Source organism: Erithacus rubecula (assembly GCF_903797595.1).
Source record: "Erithacus rubecula genome assembly, chromosome: Z".
Classification (NCBI taxonomy): domain Eukaryota; kingdom Metazoa; phylum Chordata; class Aves; order Passeriformes; family Muscicapidae; genus Erithacus; species Erithacus rubecula.
In genome coordinates, this window is record NC_136661.1 from 12,150,565 (window position 1) to 12,171,367 (window position 20,803).

A 20,803-nucleotide genomic window follows, 5' to 3' on the forward strand; every position below is an offset into this window, starting at 1 on the left:
CTGCTACCTTCTTTATGTGGTGCAAGCTACAGGAAGAGCAATGGAGGCACAGCGAGAGAAAATCTATCAGAATGCAAGGTAGGAAAATAAAAAATAACTACAGGGTATTTTTGGACTGCTCCTGATCATAACATAGGATTTATGTATCTAAATTTAAAACAGAAATTTGAACGGAATGACATGCAACTTTTTGCTATTACAACCGAGAAAATAATAGTAGAGTATGTTTTCCTTCAGTTATAGAGACACTCTAAGAATTTCATAATAGCAGTAGTATTAAAAAATCACCTGTATGAGCTGAGAGTGGTGAATGAGGCCGAGGCAGAGCTGGCGCCTGGCTACTGCCCATCAAACTCTTCCTGTTACTTGTTCTACAGCTGTGGGCAAAAAGAGAGGAAAGAAGACATTAGCATCAGAAATACAGTATGTACCACATATGGGCGTTTTAAGATTCTGCTACTGAATTCCTTGACTTGCCAGCTTCCTATTAAAAATTAGAGCTATTGTTGTTTTTGTAGGCATGTCCAGGAAGTCTACAATCATAATGGATAATGGCAAAACCAGAAGTTTTCAAAGAAATACACCATGGATACTTTGCAGTCTTGCACGTTTGTTGTTCTGTGCAATGACCACATTTCCCAGTAGAGTCATTTACAAAATACTCTTGTCTGACTACAGCTTATTTCTCTGCCATACACCTTTTATAAAATATAAATATAACGTGAAACACAGCCTTGAGTTTTACCATTCAGTGACTACACATATTTCTGTTGCACCAACTGTAGCTTGAAATCACATGATAGAGAGCAATGTTATCAATCTGAGAATGATATAATAATTATAAATCTAATTATTGAGATAAATGTCACATCTGTGCCTTTTGTCAATGGAACAGATGATAACTTACAAGATGAATGAATTTTTTTTTACTTGTACATTTTTCATCTGCAAAGCCATTAATTTCCCATATCACAAGATCATTAAACAAGATAAAAAGTAAATTAACACATCCATTGAACTTGGAAAAGTAGATATTTTTCTTAAATACATCATAGAGTTTTTATATATTTGTTGGCAGAAGCAGTTTTCTTTTTCCCCTCATTCTACTATAAAGAATAGTCTCATAAACATAAATCTCTAACACTCCAAATATTCATGCAGAAGGAAAATATTATCCTGAACTAAGAGGCCTTAGCTGTGTATAAACTGAAGTGCATATGCTAATGTTTACAGCACTGCAATCAGTATTTTTCTGCAAAGGTTTAGAAAACTCCAAACTACTAAAATGGGGAAAATTTATACACAAAAATATTTCATTATCAAAGCAGATTACAAGAGAAGCAGATTCAGATCTGATTTGTAGACATCTCAAAAAAAAATTAATTTTGTAACACTATGATGATTTCTCATTATGTAAAAGCCAGAAAGGAAGATTCATTCATCCTGATATGGTTAAACTGAATAAAGGGCAAAAGAATGGATGGAGTGGATGCAGTTTATAGCATAAGGAAAAACAGATGCGTAAGTACTCCAAAGTAATACAGAAGACATGGAAAATAAAGGGAAAAAAAGGCTGAGGAAAAGTTGAGTATGAAATCAGAACAGATAGTATCTGCAATATGCAAAAGATGTCAAATACTACAACCACTCTCTCCTTGAAAAGTGCTTCGTGAAGCAGCAAGAGTGCCACTCCCAAATCTCTAATAGGTTAATGCAAAGTCCATTTGCACACTGCACAAAGTTTTGCCATATTACTTAATTGTGATTTAACCCCTAAGTGTATCATTACTGCTGACCATTCTAAGAAAAGGATGCATACAAAATTGTTTCAAGTTTCACATGTAGAGTACTGGAAAAGTCAGAAGTTATTCAAAACATATACTGCCATTTTTAAGCCAAACGAGAAGGAAGAACTTTCAAAAAGTGAAATTACACACGTATATTTTTCCTAATCTGTCTAGGTGAATTTCTACTTTTCCAATCGTAAAACTGAGCAAATATTCTATATTCCATTAGACAACGAATTTTTAATTGTTTGCTCCCTTCTATACATTTTTTCCACCTAAAGAATCATTGAATTCCTCTCTTATTGAAGAATGGTCCAAAATTTTCTTTCTGGCTTCATGCAATGTCACCATATTTTTTGCTAGCTTTCCTTTCTTTATCTCCTAGTCTTGTTTTAAAAGCTTGAATAACTGTCTCTTTGCAATTCCCCAACCTAATACTGAACCCAGGAAAAACTTCTGGTACTCATTAGACATTCATTAAAAGACACAGAGATTGCATCTATCCATGATGATGTGATGGTATCACTACCAACATCTGTGGTGCAGGCTGGGGCTCAGAGCACCCATTATGTGACTTGAAAGCAATTTTGCACGTCTGGGACTTAAAGGACTGCACAACTTCTGGCAAAAGTAATACATTTGAAGCACAATAATTTTAGATACCCTTCTGAGATTTTGCAGTAAGGATGATTCCTTGCACTTACTTATCACTTGCCCTTACTTGTAGAAGTTAAGACTTTTATCACTTTTGTGACAATTTCCTATGCAATAAACAAATGTCTTGTTTTCACTTTTACACTAATATCCAAACTCTACATTTCTCAGCGGAATGTGCAATGTCTTTCACAAATAATTATCAAAGACATCTAATTAAACTTATCTTTTGGAGTCTTTTTTGCAGGCTGTGCATTTTTATTACTCCGTGGATTATGATGGCATTACCCTCAATATCAAGATTTTACATAACGAGAAATCTTCCCCCTCCACTGCCATTTCAAAAACATCTTTGCTACGTGGTCAAATGTGGCTGCAGAGAGAATTTATCTTCTATCATACTTAAATGCAATGTTCTATTGAGAAATAATAGATACAAAGTGTCCTCTATTTGCTTTACCAGTAAGGTAACATGCAACTCACTGCATGAAGGACAAATCCATCTTAGAGCTCTCACTGTAAGCTTTGTCTTTCAGCTGTGCTTCACAAAGATTTTGAAACAATGTAATCCATCCTGTATAATCTGTGAAACATAATTCCTTCCCCAAAATAATGCTATTATAAAGAAGGCATTTTGTGAATGGAAAAAAAAGAAACTTCAGGGAACCTTGAAAGATGATCTAAGCTGCCAGAACGCCACAAATGGGAAGCAGGGTGGCACAAAGGAAGTATCAAAGCATTACTTACTGAACTGTATTTAGCCTTGAAACAGCAATCTTCCTCACACAAAAGAATCTCAGAAGTTAAAACCCTTCTGCAGACAAAATAGTTTTTCTAGATCTCTGAAAACATCAAGTAACTTTCCCCTTCTATTGTTTTCATAAAACTATTCTCCCATTCAAATCTGACAAGATAAACCAACTGATAAGAGGCAGCTCTGAAATAAAGCCTCTTTGTCTGCAGTAAAGTTATAGCCATGCAAGAACACTCCACAGGGATTGTAACTTAGGGAAACATAAACCTTGGTAAACCACAGAGCACTAACCCTCAAAATGCAATTCTCCAAGCCTTGAATTTCATGCTGCGATCAGGTTGCATGCCAAGAAGAGACTAGCAAGCCAGACAGCAGGTATGATGAAAAGCTTAAAATACTAAAAAAAAAAAAAAAAAAAAAAAAAGAAAAAAAAAGAAAAAAAAAAAAGAAAAAAAAAAAGAGGAGAAAACCTTTTTACAAGATGAAAAGAGCAGGAGAGTACACGGAAAATAAAATCAGTCACGTTTAACAACAACTAAACTTTGGGGCATGCAGACAACTTGAACAAACAGAAAGTTTACACTTGTCCTTCGCCTTCCTTTCTGCCACTTCCTGGACTTTATATTCCTCCTGGGTGACTACCTATCTGGAAGTCACTGACCTTACACTGTATCAGGAGTGCCCTGGACAAATGGCACTGCTTCTTATCTCAGCATCCGATTCACCATTTCCTAATGGTTTCCCAAATCCACCCCCCAGACAGGTTCTCTCATACCTCCAGCTCTCTGTCACTGACACTCCTACCCATTCACTCTTCTCCTCCCTGTCCTGACTTCTCACCATGTCTCACTGTGGGGGAATTCCTCCTTCACCCCAGCTCCAGTATCATTCCCAATGCACAAACTCCAAGTTCACCTCTCCAGCTGCTACAGACAATCAGTGTTTCTGATGAGAAGCACTCATGCTAAAACAAACAGAAGACACTACAAGGTGCTTTTGCTGAACTTCTTGTGACAAAGGCAGGCCGAACAGCAGCTGCTGAAAGATCAATGCAGTTGCATAAAGCTTGATTATTTTGCTCCTTAAATAGCCACAATTCTTCCTGTATCAGACAGAAGATATTTGGGTAGAAATGAGAGAACCTGTTAGACTGAAATCGGCAAAGTACAAGACTCAGCTATGAGTATGACTGTTAAAATAGAGTTACATTCCACGCTAAAGAGAATAAAAAGCTGAAGCAGAATTACAGATTCTAGACAATACTTTATCCAGGGCTGAAATGCAGGTTTCCCAGTACAGTAATCAAGAAATGGCACTGAAATAGAAATTTCTTTCCTCTGAATGAGGGCTAATAAATTAAGAAATTTCTGGCAGTGAAGGTTAATCACTTTTATTTATTTGAAAAAAGTAGGGAAAAGTGGGCTATTTTGTTAGAGATTACCACTTGCCAGACTCTTCATGGGAAATATGACATTGGCCTTTATAATTTATAAATTTCATTTCACCATCCTCAATTATCACTATTTACACTTGTAATGAAGATGGATTTGGACTGTAAACTATTATGACAGTTCACCACCTCGCAGACTACGCAGAGCACAGCACTACTCTACACCATCCTAATTCTGGTATTAGTGTAATAGATATAGTGGTTTAGCTGGAGGCAAAGATTAAAAGGCGATTTCGTCCATTCTAAGAAGAGGCTGCAAACAAATAGTTTCAGTTGCCAATACAAGCACAAATAAATTAAGCTACTCCCATACCCAGAATGCAAAGCCTAACCATGTGCACATGAGACACTAATAATGCAAGACCAGCCCTCCTATAGAGGCTCCAGGTATAGAAAAAGTGGTTATAATTTCTCTGGTGTTAAAGTTGCAGAGTTGGAAGTTACCCCAGCAGGAACATGCTGTCCCCAGCAAGATGTAAGATATTGTGACTCTGGCTATACAAGAAAGTAAATTTTAAGTTCTATTTCAGTTAAATATAACTTGTTATGAAGGTAGATAAGGTATGATTTCACAGTTATCTTCAGCAACATCAACACTGAGGAGTCATTAAACAGCACCGCACACAGCACTTACAAAAACCCAGAACAGAAGTGAGGAATTTAATTTATTTTGTCTTGGCTATTTTGTCTGGTTGGTTTGTTTTGTTTTTAAAGAAGAGGCCTCCTGCATAAAAAGCAGTTCAGTGAGTACTTCCATGTGCTCCAGAACCCAGACAAGTTCTGTGGGATATTAACTGGAACAAATGCAAAAACCAGCTGCCCTGAAGTGATGACGCACACTGATACTGCAAGCAGCTTCCTTGTCAAAAGTAGCCTTAAAGCTTGTATTTGATGAAGCATCTCCAGAACTAGAAAGTCAAAGTAACACAGGGTCCACACTTAGCGCCAGTTCACACCTGAATTGCTTTATGCAATAGATTACTTTATGCAAGGAAACACACTGGCTCCTCACTGAACACTGCAGAATTATTTACACTGGGACAATAAGACTCCATCCAGAGGTAATGATGGTAATCTGTTCTAACTTACAGCTAGGAATGACAAGAAGAGTAAGGAAGAAAAGGTTTAAAATTTTGAGAGATATTTCGTGAGTTAAAATTTCAAGTTAATACAGAAATTGAGAAAGTGTGAAACCATCTGAATGCAAGTAAAGTACATCAGTAACACACAGAATTTTCATTTTATTATTTTAAAGGCTGTCAGTGTTTCACATTCATATCAATTTATTACCATCTAGCACTACTTTCTAATATATTTTACCGAGACTATACATCTGCATATACACTCCACATCTGATACGTGTATATAGATGTGTACATAAATGTATACATATATACACATGCATAAAATACATGCATATATTTATATAAATATCTACCTAACATCCTACCTTTACAACATTGCACAAATAGTCATACCTTCTACATACTATCCCGTCTCTGTGAGGAATTTTTCTACATCAGTATGTAATGAGCTGGGAAGAACAGGCTATTGGGATTTAAATTTTAATTGCTATAATCTAGGGAGGGGTTCAGATTTTCCTCTTTTGTCTATAAGGTTTAGTCAAATTAAGTAAGGTGAGCTTTAGTCTGACAAAAGGAGAGCTGTCAAAACACAGTGAACACAGCACACCAAGATGAGGCCTGCAGCCCCAGCTTGGTGATCTGTCTCAAACCTTTGCAACACTACACGGAGAGCTTCAGCTTTGGCGATTGGCCAGCTAAACAGGTAGGAAGCTACAAGTCCTCTCTAAGGACAGAAAATGTGTATGGAACACCCTTCTCCCTATCATTAATACCAATTACCAGCATGACACCATGCCATCAGAACTTCACCTTTCCTCAATCATACAAAAGAAGAGACTTCAGGATTTTTCTTCGTATTTCTAAAAAACAGAAATCTAAAGGGAAAATAAAACATAAAATGCAATCAACTAGATGTATGATCACCCTTTCCATGGACTGCCTAAAGGATTCAAACGCACACACAAGACAGCATCACTGCAAAAATAGACATCAGGAAAAATCACAGAATTGCAAAAGTATCTGCCAAATCTCTAATGCTCAGACCTGAGGGAGACTGACACAAAGACTTCTTACGCTGTAGAGGGCTTTTCAATCTTCTTTAATCCAGAGTATTACAATACAAACAAGGTGATCATTATGCCTTCCCAACTCAACTTGCTACTTGGATGTGTTCAATGTATTAAGCTTCACTGACTGCTCTCACTTTTACTCTAGTCACTACTCACTTTTTTACTCATTTTGATCCATGATTTTTCTTCTCACACAGGAGAATAATCAATAGTTACAAGAAATCAGAATTTTTTCTAGAGAATTAAAGTGCCACACTTCTATTTGTCCTGAACCTTTCTAAACCCACTGATTCACATTTAACTCACATAATGAAATATTCACCTCTGCAGTAACAAAAAAAAAAGTATATAAGCTAACTACTAATGCCATACTTGTACAATATTCACAAATTAGCTGCACAAAAGTTAAAGTCTGTACTACAACCAAAGTAAGTATGTAATCAAAGTAAGTAAGAGAAGTGCATACAAAAAGAATGTTCAGGATCACAAACTACTGGGCTGCCGAGCAATTCTGCTTTATAATACACAAAATTACTTTTTTGCATCTTCATAACACACAACTCATTGAGAATATGATGATAGGATCATTTAAATCCCACTGTTTCATGAATTTATAGTTTATTTTATATTCTGAGAAGGAAAATAAAAAAAAAAAGCACCATATCTCCTATCATACTGAGAAATTTAACTAAATTCCTTGATATAGAAATGCTATTCATTCAAAATAGAAAGGTAATTAGGAAGCTAGCACCAAATGTAGAGGAAAAACATGCAAGGCTGGCCTAAATTACTGCTAAGTATGATTATCTGTATGCTACACAATTCAGAACATGTAAAAAAAAAACTTGCAAACAAAAAAACCAACAAAAACAAGACAACAAGCACTCAAAACAAACAAACAAAAGCCTAACTGAAAGAAAAACCAAAATCAGTTGCCATTGTGAGGGGTTTATAAAATATATCAAGCCCTAGTTAATAAAAAGAAAGAAGTCATACATCACATCTATTAACACAGCATCACTAGTTTGGAGGTGTTAACCAAATGAAGTAGTGCCTTGACTTGCATAGGAGATAATCGTGCAGAAACTGTTTGCATTAGACAGGAGGCATGCCTATCCAGGTTGCAGACAGCAGGTTCAAAAAAGGCCTCCTTGCAGTTTTGGGCCATCCTCTGCAGTTTATATTAACCCTTGCCACTCCATATTCTGACTACAACCTCCTGCTGCATCCCTTTGCTGAGAGAATGCACTCAGATATTTCCTACCAAGTTTTGGAGCCAGGCTGGGGGCAGGCTATTTCTCACTCTGACCCCATGCTGGTTGTTAGCAGCCTGGGAGAAACTGGGGGAGCAGAGGGAGGTGAGTCAGGATCTTGGATGCCATTTCCCCTGGAGCTGTCTCTTCACCTGAGGCTGGCGTGCTGTCAGCAAGGCTGTAATGCAGACACTGCCCCTGGCTCTGTCCCTGGTTCCGGCGCTAGGCTGGAGCCCTGTCGCTGCTGCTCACAACACAAGCAGTCTTGGACAAGGAATGCCTCAGCTGAGGGACCACCTCCTCACCCTTCCATCCCTACAGTGGGGCACAATACCCTTTACTGGCAACTTTTACCCAGTCAACCCTTTCGAAAAATAGCCCCAAACAAACCAATAAACCAACAAGTCCTGTTCAGCCATACTTCCTTCGAACAACGTCCATCTACACCCAAGTACTAACCCCAGCCAATTCCCCAGGACATTCCAGTACAGCCAGGGAGCCAAGCACATACCCTGAGTTTTCTGTAACTCTGGTTGAAACTGAGGCGAACAGAGTTCAGAATTTAGATAAAACATGGGAGTGTCTCCAGATTACAGACCAAGACCTGTTTGTCCAGTTACCTACCACAGCGAAACCCAGTTCACCTTCTCTCCAGATTTCTCATCCTGTTTTCCCCTTACACCTACCTCCTCTGGGGCTTTGCTCCTTACTTACTCAGAGCACCACTGTTCCTAACTTACCATGTATCCAGGAGTCAGCAGGTCAGGATGACAAGCCATACAGATCTCTTCATAGCAGTGAGCACATGCCCCAAATAGCATGGAGAACTTGAAGGAGTACTTCTCTTGGCTGAAAGTGTCTACATGGCATCAATACGCAAAAAAGTCCCAGTGGGTTAAAGTCCACCATGTTTAGAAATTAGGTAATGAAATGCAGCCAGCCTAAAAAAGCTTACTCCCTTGGTAGATATCTAAGACACACCACAAAATGACTAATTCATTTCCAGCTAGGGGAAGAAACAAGGAACTCTTTAGTTCACCGTACTTCTTGAAATGGAAGTTGTGCTTCATCTTCCTTTCAACCTCCTCTATTTGTTGGTACCCACTGAAAAATGTATTGCCAAGGCTACTTTCACACAAAAAGAATCAGAAGCTTATTAAAGCAGAAGTATACATAGCACCCTTTATCACACGGAACACCATCTGGTTTGCACTGTACTCTAGAAACTCGACCTATGAGAAAAGCCACTAAGAGAAAAAGTCGTGATTTTTTTTTTTCTACATTATTTCACAGTATTTTTAGAACAGTTTTATGATTCTTTTTCCCTTTGTTTTCAACACCCCCCCCAACCTTTTTTTCTCCTAATAGTCTTCAGTTACTAGAACTAAAGTAATCACATCCTAAAATTCAAGGGTAGAAGACTGAGAGATGCTTAAAGGAGTCAGATTTTGCATAGTTTTACATTCTAATTAAATTATAATTACACTTGACTCCTTTCTGCTATAATTAAGTAGAAATAATTCATTTTTACCCAAAAGAGCAGTAAGTCCACACAAGACAGCACTGATTCTTTCCTTCTTTGGTAAATCTGATAGCTCCCATTCTCTCAAAACTATGAGGCTGCACAGGACAGATTAAATGTGTTGTCTTCAAACCTTTAGCAAACTACCAAAGATTTAAGAAATGAACAGGTAAGACAATGTCAGACCAATGCACCTGACTGAAGGAAAACTATACAGCAGATCAAACACAGTAGCAGAGGAGTCTGAATTCTTTATTATCACACCCACCAGTACGACAGTCTGAATTCTTTTATTCCTACTTGCACAGGCTGCCCATTTGGCAAGGAAAAAAACAAAGAAGGGAAAAGTATTTAAGGAGGACAGTTCCCTGAAGACACATGCACCTACTAAGAAAGTTACCTTTCAACCACTTGAGAACCAGAAGGGGATACACATCTACAGACTGGAAAGCACTACAGTGATGAAGTACAGCTGCCTACTGAGCATTTGACACGTGAGGGAAAAAAGCTTCATCCTTTCAGTAGCACTGTCGCACTAATTGCTGTGGTTTATCTTCTTTCTTCATGCAAGTATGAGAGTTGCCAAAAATTTGCAATAAATGGCTAATTTTAAACAATACAATGCAAATTTGCATCTTTTCTTTAAGGGAATCAATGGAAAAGTGGTCCTATTCTTTTTCCCTTCTCAGGTTTTAAAAACACAAGAGGCAGCATTATATAACTAAACTGTCACACTTTCTTATACATGAAATATAAACACTTTGCAATTAATATTCTGTCCTGCCTTTTGTTTGGACATGAGTAGTCAGTAATGCTTAACCAGTTAATGCATTCAACTTATGGAAAAAAAAGAAAAAACTTTTTAAAAATTAAAATCATTATTTAGGGCAAAATATGGGTGTTTGAAAACTATGCCCTTTACTGGAGACTGAATATGAACAATTAAGTGGAAGGCATTCAATCTCAAAACTACGTCTGTTCCCACAAGACCTCTGGCAGCACCATCAGTGTCCCACATTTGAGCGTGCACACATTGACTGCAGCTCAGAAATTCAGTTTGCAAACAAAAGACCCTCCTCTATTTAGTGAGACCCACATTCTCCTTCCCTCCCACTGACAGCTGACCAAAAGTTTTTTTAATTAAATCATAATTAAGCATCTAGAAGCATTATTTTCCCAGGGGAAGGTGAAAAAAAAAAAAATCCATTCACTGTGCCCATTCAGCTGTTGGTCTCTGTCTAGCCTGTGGCAGAGGGCATCAATTAATGTCAGCTATGGTGGTTTTCATGAAGGGGTGTTTGTTCTGCAGGAACCAGACATCTGCAAACTTATGCTAAAAGGTAAGCGACCAAACACTCCAAGGTCATAATGTTAAGACACCACTACACATCTACCTGGAGCCAGCAAGGTGGCATTCCCCACCAGTCACATGGAGCAGTAGAAATTAAAGTCTGTTTGTGTTTGAGTTTCTGAACACAGTTATATCCCTTTAGTAGCAAAACAATAAACAAGAGTTATAAAAAATTGGTATGTCTCATGTAGATTTTTTCCAGATTAAAACTGAGTTTATGTAACAGACATAACTATTGATCATTACTTTTTATTTAACAAAGTCTTATGAGAAATATAACAAAAAAAATTAAGTATGACACATACTTGATACCATTTACAAATGTACACAAATAATTTCTTCTCCCCACAAATTTTTATTATCCACACTTAAGAGAGTTAGCTTGTATCTAAACTGGGATTAGTCACATAAGCATATCTCCCTTCTTAAGACAAAGTTACACCATAGATAAGTCTTTTACTGGCCCAGAATTTCCCCATAAAGAGATAAAAATGAACCACGAGAATACAAACTTTTGTGTGCTAAGAAAGCCACGTCAGCAGAACTAACTTGATACTAGCTATGGCTCAAATTATCACCCCTTATAAAACCCAGCACCCAGACTAAGTCTGGCAGCAAACTTCAGCTCCACATGGCAATATAGCTACTGAGGAAGGAAAACTATTACACACACAGATCACCACACTGCATAGTCACAGTGAGGTAGCTGGAAACATCTGAATCATCTCTAGTGAAGCAATTTAAACATCTCCAGGCATAGTCACAAGTGGGGATGACAACACAAGGCCTCTGACATCCACTCACTATTTTTATTTTTATTTTTTTATGGCAATGCTTAATCATCAAGCACCACACAAGCCAGGGAAGATCAGATGATTTATGTGTTTCAGCATGTTGCCACGGACCTGTGTGATATATACATGCACATTTATAGTATTAAAAATAGTGTGGCATGGTATTGGAAAAAAAGTTTCAGTGGCATATGCTTCATGTTTCAAGTGACTGGATTACTCAGTGAGGTCAGAAACAAATTATCTAGGCCACTGCAAATAAAGTACTGATAAAGCATTCATGTTATGCCATCAAACATCCCTTCCTTCTGACATGCTGTGCTACTTTAGTAATCCATGTCTGTAAATCACAAACATTGTTCAATTTTAGAATCCCTCTAGCCTACCTAAGATCGGTTTTCTGCAGATCAAAACACCATAGTGCTGAGCTGTGACCTCTCATGCAGGCTCTGAGAAAAAATTATGCACTACCCAGGGAAAGGGAAATCCTTCTCTGCAATGATATTCTTCAAGCTCCCTTCCACAGGTGGTGACCCAGCAGAACTAGAACACAATACGACTTTCAATTTAACCACGTGGTTATGCCTAATGAAAATCCAGTGAGCGAAATTGGAAAATTAGCAGCATCATCCCAGCAAAAAACCCCAGTACATGTTCAACACTAGAAGTTTCCAACAGAGTGAAGCATATCAATATGAATGAATCTGGCCTACAAAATCCATTTATAGTATGTCTGAAACAAGGTTTCTTACTGTGAGTAAAGTTCTACAGTAAAAAAAAGGAATTTCCAGAATCAAGTAAGTTTGATTTCTCATTTACATCTCTCCTGACCACTTCAATGGTCAGTAACAACTTACTCTCTCATGAAAAACCAAGAACTCAGAAACAAGAGTAAAAAAAAAAAAAGTAGTATTAACTTGTATACTTCCTATACTAGACTTAAATCTATACATCAATAAAAGAATACCAAGAAAAGGCTAAGACCATCTTAAACACATTACAGGGTTTATAAGCAATTTATGAAAATAACTTTTGAATGTACTTTGCTCTGTAAAAATACCCACACCAGTAAAGGACTATTTTACCACCAAAGCAATGTACTAATTGCTCACAAATAGAAGTAGGTCAGGGAAAATTCATGAAAGCAAATGCCAGTGACCCAGTAGAAGGAAGAAGAAAAGGAAGAAAATGAAGCAAGGATATGATGTATAGTGTGTAAATAGGTATGAGCTAATACTGTGAAGAGGAACAATTTCATGATGAATATTTGTTTAGTTCATCCTGATGTGTCAAGAATGAAGTATCACACAAAATGACTAGTAAAGGAGCATCCACTACAGAGACAAAAAAGCAAGCAGTGGCAATTGCAGTAAACATTCTAATTTTGAGCACATCAGCTATTGTCCACAGCCCATGTGCTGCAGCTGCTGCAGCAGCTCAGTGCCAGACCCAGCAGTGCTATGGCACTAACGAGAACCACCTGAGATGCTGCAGGAAACGCTGCCTGCCCAACCACAAGCGCAAGACAGTAACGCCTGCTTCTGAACTTGACTGACTGAACACTACCTGCTCCAACTGCTGACAAACCTAAAGCAGAGGATGCCAAAGTGAGCGCCTTGCTGTCAAGCCTTAAATTATATAATGTAGTGCATGCAGTCTTCAAGTTCCATCTTCTGGATTCATACTCAAATAGTCCAAGTTTTCAGCGTTTGAGAGTAGAGGTTTATTATTGTTGGGTTCGGTTTATTGCTTTGTGGTTTGACAGTTTTTCTTGGAAGTTCACGTTTCAAGCCCTATTTTGGCAATGGAGAGATTTAAGATGAATGGTAAGTATCTAAAAACAGACATAATTAACTACCACTAAATTTTACACAGTAGCAATAAATTCCAAATAAAAAGGAACACTGGTTTGAATGCATGTAAAGTTGAACAATCCAGCGTACAGCCTTTCTTCATACGCACATGAATCTTTTAAAGAAATTTGCAATTTTCATCACGTAGTTAAAAATAGCTCCAGATTTCATAATCCTGCAAGAGCAGATCTATATTGGCTTTTAAATTTCTACTAAAATTCCACACTGAAGCACCAATGTTTGGGGCAGCAGAAACATGAGAGTGGAAGAGGTAAATTGGAAAGGGAATTTGTGTCAAAGTTGTCCATGAGGAGAGCTGCAATCCTCCCACAAAAGACAAGTCTACATTAAGTCTTGCTGTTCATAAGCAGTTCATTAAACAAAAGCTGTTAACTTGAACAAGAACCATGAAACTTACATGAAAAACTTGGGGGGAAAAAATCACATATTACACTTCAATGGGTATATCAAAATGGTATATCAATAATGAGATTCAAAATGGGCAAATTTCCTCCCTTTCCCAACTGTAACTTGAAGTATCACTACATCATGTCACATTTCACAAATTCTCTAAGACAAATTATTACCTTAACAAGTAAATCTTACGTGGACAAGCTAAAATCAAGAGTTTCCACACGTTCTGTACTGCCGTAAGTCATTACTATTCGGAATCACTATTCCACAATTCCACCACAGAAAGTGGTCTTGCAGATTACCTGTCATCTTAAAGAGTGTGGCTGAAGAGAAAAGAAAGCTGAACCTACAGTTTAAGATAAATTCACTAGTCTTCAGAGAAATGCCCTGTTCCTGAAAATAACTTACACACACTGTCCATCTGACATAATGGAGACAGATTCAAGTAGAACTACAACACCTGGTATTCTGTGATCTCCTAACTCTCTCAGTAGTAAGGAAGAATTCAAACACTAATTCTTCATTTCCTGTTTTTATAAAATAGAAGCCCAGAACCTCTACTTTGGTTCAGTGGTTTAATCAAACATTAGATTTTCTATTAGCATAAGCTCTAGATCAGCTTTTCAAATAATCATTACAAATGGCCTCAGACTACATTCAGCTTGAAAACCAAATGCAGACATACCTCTGAAAGACAAATTAATGTTAGCAAAGGCTATTTCAGTTAAATGTCTTCAGTATAAAAGAACTGAGACATTTGTTAGTATTACCCTTTCTTCAACCATAGCCACAGAAGCTACTACTTTGAAGATACAAATTCAATGATAAAAGCATATACATTAGTCCATTTTAACATAATCTTATGCTTCTTAATCATCTCCCTTCTATAAATCCATACCTAAACATTAAATCAAAATGATTTTTCAATCCTCCAAAAATCTCAAGAGAATCTGTGCAGGTAGGTAATGGCATACAGATTCAGGAGGGCTGGACAACTAGCTGGAAGTGCATATGGGTGTGTAACCGATTAGAAAGTGCCTGATTGTTTTCTCAGTCTGGCTTATAAAGTTCTGATATGTTTTCACGGGGATATATAATCTCTTGCCTCACTGTGACTAGCATAAATTCAGCTGATACAGAAAAACAATGATAATGAAATACTAAAAAACCAAACCCAAGTTTATAACTGGCAAACCGGTACACAACAATTTGGTGAAAAACAAGTGCAATCTCATCATCTATTCCTTCCAAATTGTTTCACGAAGTCCCATACAACTGTGGAGAGTACTTTATTTTGTGATGCAAATCCTTTTTTTCTTCATATTTTACAGAAAAATATCATATACTGCACTCCTAATTTTCCTTTGTTGTCTTTTTTTTTCCAGGAAAGAAACCGAAACACTAGAATAGCAGCTTCACACCTATTTAACAGGTACAAGTAACAGTTGCAAAAATCTGCTAGAATCACAGAAGTTTCTCTAAGACTGAAGTTAGACTAACATTATATTACTGATAGTTCTGTATTTGATAATACAACTAAGCCACTGAAACATTTCCTACTCAGAGCTCTTAAAATGTTACAGTAATAACAATACCAGAAAATAATATCCTGCTTTTAAATTCTGACTATTCAGTATGTTATACCGACCATATTTTTAAAACAGATAATGTAGTCACTCTCTCCAAAGGGCAGATTCTGATGTTCCCATTCACTAATGTCTCCCAGCACACTTTACCACAAGTGGAAAAGCATAAACATGTCATTCACCAGTGCTGGAGACAGGAATCATGCTGGAGTGATACAAAGCTACCTGTCACATTCTTCACAAGTCTGGCTGTATAGTCCAAATGCCTGCAGCCATACAGCCCTGTGCTGAGCTTTTTTCACATTTTGGGCTGTGCAGCACTAGCCACCACAGGAAATGATGATCACCTCCGAGTCAGAGCTAAGCACACACCCCAGCATGGTGCTGCAGGGCACAGTGCTGTTTTGCAGATGAATCTGGGCTGCCAACCACATGAGGTCATTATAGATCATTACTCTGAGTAAACGTAAATGCACTGAAGCACACACTTGGGCAGAAACTTACTGAACATTCTGACATCGAATCAACTGAATGTGTTTTCCTCAGCCCTGGGTTGCTCTTCAAGATCTCAATGAGCTAATTAAAGAAAAAGTCCTATTATTTAGACAGCATATTTGTGTCAAGCAACCCCCATAACCTTCAACATTTCTCCATCAACGCTTAAAACCAACAAATGTCTATTGATGAAATAATTTTAAAAATCCCCAATTAACAAGAACACAAAAAAACCCACACAAAAAACCCCACAAAAAAAACAAACAAAAAACCTCCAAAAAAACCTCAGCATTTCTGACAAACTGTGATGAGGAAGATTTCAGATTAAATTTAGCATTACATAGGTATCAAATCACAGACCAAGTATAAAAAGTAGATAAATTACACTCAAAATCTTGTTAAAAGATTATCACCACTGAGATGCAAACAGAAGATTCCATTCCATTCCATTTGTTAAGGTGACAAGTGGTATGTGGCCACACTAAAGGTTAGAATTTCTCATATTCAAGCAAGTAAATCATACCCTCAAATATGCATATGAAAGTTTTTTTTTTACAAAGTACTCAGTACATCTCAATATGAACATTTTATAAATTCAGGGTGCTGGCAGAAGGGAAAGAAGAAAACCAGTAAGCATAGACACTACTGTATTACAGGGTAAGAGGAGGGTACCTTCCAGCTTAGTTCAAACACACTAAATCAATAGAAATTAATCATACATTATGCTTGAAATGATGCATGCTTGTAAACCTTGGTAACCACTAAATTCACCAGGTACATTAACAATATTGTACATTTTCAATTACAGAGTTAAAAGGCAGAAAATGTGTAAAAAGATTCTGTAGCTTTGTTTTCTACACATCCTATCTTCTACAAGGACATATGAAAACAGAAAATTGTAGGTGCTGCTATATATGTCCCTACAGCTATGTGGTTATTACCCACAGCCAAAAAAAAAAAAAAAAAAAATCAACTATGCTTCTACAGGTAGAAATAATGATGCTTTTTGGTCTAAAAATTCTTTGGAACAAATGATAACGGGTTGCAGACGCTTTCACTCAAGATTTTATCTAAAAATAATGACAGTATTATTTTCTTTGTTCTTCAACATTGTACAATGATTTTAGATAGTAGCCTTCCTCCTGTAGGCTGCAACTGAGTGAATTTGAAAAAACTCTGAAAAAACAGCCAGCTTTTTCCCAAGACTTCTAAAAGAAAAGTATTTTGAGAGAAGATCTGTCATAACTGAGGAAAACCTATTTTTATACTTTCAAGAACAAAACTATTTGGGTCCCTCCTGCAACAGAGCTCAGTAGAGAAGCTTTATTATTTCTTATATATGCAGGTTTTTTACAAGTCTCCATTGTTCTCAACATCACAGGAACACAACAAAGGACAACCTACACTCCCAAAGAGCTTACACAAGCTCAAAAACCCAACCTCAACACATAGACAAGACAAACATCTCCAACAGGTTAGAATAGGGTGTGGATGAGGTAAGGTGACAGAAAAGGGTGTGCTACAATTTTTGGCCATCAGGAAGAGTAATCACCTCACTACTCATCCGGCCTATTAGCCCATTAGCTAATTTAAGGTTTCTATTTGCATCACAGCACAAGGATGCCTTAAGAATTGATGTTCATAAAGCATAAAACCAGTATTTCTGCAGCTTTTCTTTTCTGGAAAACATCCCAAACATTATGAACACCTCAGAGGGTTTGAGAAAAATGAAAAAATGTGACAGTGGTCAAAAAACTACTTCAGTACCTCATAGTCACAGCCAAGTCACAAAGACAGGAACAAATTCACCCTCCACACGAGTTTCCCTTGTTCTTAAAGGTTTTTATGTGACAATAGTAGCTCTTACTTTAGACAGGACCTGGAAGAATACACTGCCTAATAAAGGTAGAAGCTAGTAAATTAATGGAAATTGTTATAATAATGATTTTTAAAAAATAAATAAAAAGCCTTAAAAGCAAAAAAATCTGATGCTGCACATCTCATCCAAAGAACATGAAGCACCACATTCCTTACAAATCATATTATAACAAACTGTCTTTTAACTACTTGGACTTCAAGTCCTATACTCATCTTCACTAATCATGAATAGTTGTGTTGATAATATTTGCTGCCTTTGCCCTAAGGATGGTTAATGTAATATGAAATCATCAACTCATGGTTTATGAGTTTTATATTTACAGGATCTTGGTGTCTATTAGAAAAGCGGTTTTATAAAATGATACAAATTTTGTAGGAAAATAACCCTACAGCACAAACTGTTCAGAAATATCTACACATGTATGAAAACTAGAATGAAAACTATGTCTCTATCCTTGCTTTTGGTTGTGCAGTATTATGTGCCTTCCTGCTATGACTTCAAAGAGGCCACTGTGTAATGCAGAACAACACATCAGTTCTCAAACTCTAATACCTCTTCTAATATTAAAAATGTCTGTAACTAAAAAATGGGATTTTTTTCATATAAATTGGGCAACACACAATTATTTCTCTTCCGCTACATGCATGCTTAATATGCCTATTAATATGAGAGTAGCAACCCCTTTGTGTAAATTCAAATAATAAAGGCTTAAATTGTAACTTCAAATCATCTGAAACTTGGCAGTCACCCTTATTTTATAGAACTATGTTACCTCTATACCGAAACAATATTCAGCAACAAGTCATTGTATTAAGGTGCTGGATTTCTAACATGTACTAGGTGTTCCTGCCCCATGTTTCTGTTCATACTGCATGTGCTTTACTTTATTCCTGCATCTTTTTTTTGCGATGATCTAGTGGATTTACCTACAACTTAAACCTGGGATCATCTCTATAAATAACATAAGAGTCTCCATTAACTAGACTTTTGCCCCCTGCTCCAGTCTTCCAACAACACCTCAGCAGGACACATTCCTTCATACAACTCCCACCCCCTTCCAGCTTTTCAGACTGTCATACCTAAGAGAGAAAAGTAGCACACAACTTCCCCCTCTGCGTCTTATACACATCCTACATTCCCACAAGGACCAGAGCTAAGTGCTCTCACCACACAGAGACACCAGACCACAGTCAGCTCCTCAGTCAGCTTCCCAGAGCAGGTGTCTTTTAGAAAACACAATGCTATTGTTACCTCAGTTTGACTTGAAGGAAAAATTAATTTTTCCATACCAACTAAGGCAGAAAACGCCAACAGTCCTTTGGATTTCTCTTAAAATTGTTTCCTTCTATTAATATCCATCTGGTGACCCTAGGGTTTAGGCAGAGTTACAAAGAACGTACTGAACACTTTTTGGTGCTTATGAAGAGACTGGCCCAATATCTCTGAGGTTATTACTAAGGTTCGTGTGAAAGACAATAGCACCAGCAATAAATCAGTACTGGTAAAACACAGTTCACTTAAGGAACAACAAGAAACAAAAGAGAGTTGTCCTGAGCAGTGTTAAATCTTTCAGATTTTGCTAAACTCATCAATGATTAAACAAACATGTTACCTTATCTGGGAGGGCCAAATTACTAAATTGCTAACACTATTACTCTGTCTCTTTATTTCCTGTAGTCTGCCAGAGTAGGTGATCCTTCTGGTTTCTTCTTTCCTTATAATTTATGAATCAGAAGAAGGAAACACATGATCGCTAGAAGGTATTAATTTGTAGATAATGCTGAATGCTTAGGTCTGACCCACACAAACAATTTGCATATTTTAATAAGTAACCTAGCATATTCATATACACTAGTATGTTTAGTATTTCCTTTAGAGAAAACGGGAAAAAAAAGAAAAAAAAGCATCTTGTTCTTATAAGATTTGAAGAAGGCACAGAAGAAATAATGCGAAGATATAATTTTTAAACTTTAAAACACATAATAAACAAACAAACAAAACCACTAAACAGGAAGAAGCTTCATTTTTTTGTTTTGAAATTTTTCCCATGGATAGAAAACAAAGCCTTGCAAAAGATGATAATATTTTGACATTTAACAAGACAGAATAGCACATCTAAGACACAACCGAGTAGCAACAAGAACCTGACAGAAATGTGTTTTCCAACAGAACCATTCTCCAGTTTCTCATAGGTCAGAGATGGGAAGCAAATGTAGTAGTTTAATCCTCAAAACACGGCAGAAAGGCCAAATCACCAAGCCTCGTGTAAGGAAAAAAAAATATATATAATGCAAGCTTACTTTAAAAAAGTGTTATATCTTTTCTGTGTTCATTATGCAGGTAATGCAAAAGATGCTCTGGTAAGACCTGATGGTGCAGTGAACTGACATAATCATCCTTTTGTGTGGCATGTTCGTAGACAAGGTGAACAGAGCATACTGGACTTGTCTGACTGCTTTTGCTTCTACTGTTACAGCACTTATGGAAATTCCCTTGACATACCCATGCATAAGAACAAGCTAGACAAGCCTAGAGTCACTGAAAAGGCAAATTTGTAAAACAAACATACACAATCTACTTTCTATAACTCCAAGAGGGTTACCAGTATTAATACAAAGGATATTTGCTAATTACAACTTCTCACTGAAGAGTACTGTCTGATGAAGGAGATATCAATCAAGCATTCTCCTTCCAGTTTCCCAAAAAGGGGATTTTAAACAGCCATGTATTAATTTACATTATGAAAACCATGCTGAATACAAATTCTGGTAAACACCAGATATCTGTTGAAAAAAAGTCTGATTTATTCTTATCATCAGTATATAACTTATGTTTCATCAAGGACTAGATTGTTAGGTT

At 37.0% G+C, this 20,803-nt stretch overlaps 1 protein-coding gene across 13 annotated transcripts in view; it reads right to left on the minus strand.

Annotated features, from left to right (window-relative positions):
• Positions 1-20,803, minus strand: part of MAST4 (microtubule associated serine/threonine kinase family member 4) — a 216,928-nt gene that overhangs the window by 72,091 nt on the left and 124,034 nt on the right. For all 13 annotated transcript variants that reach the window (XM_079330483.1, XM_079330482.1, XM_079330477.1 and 10 more), the window contains one exon: positions 289-377. In XM_079330483.1, coding sequence (XP_079186609.1) covers positions 289-377 — 89 coding nt within the window. The remainder of the gene's footprint in view (positions 1-288; positions 378-20,803) is intronic.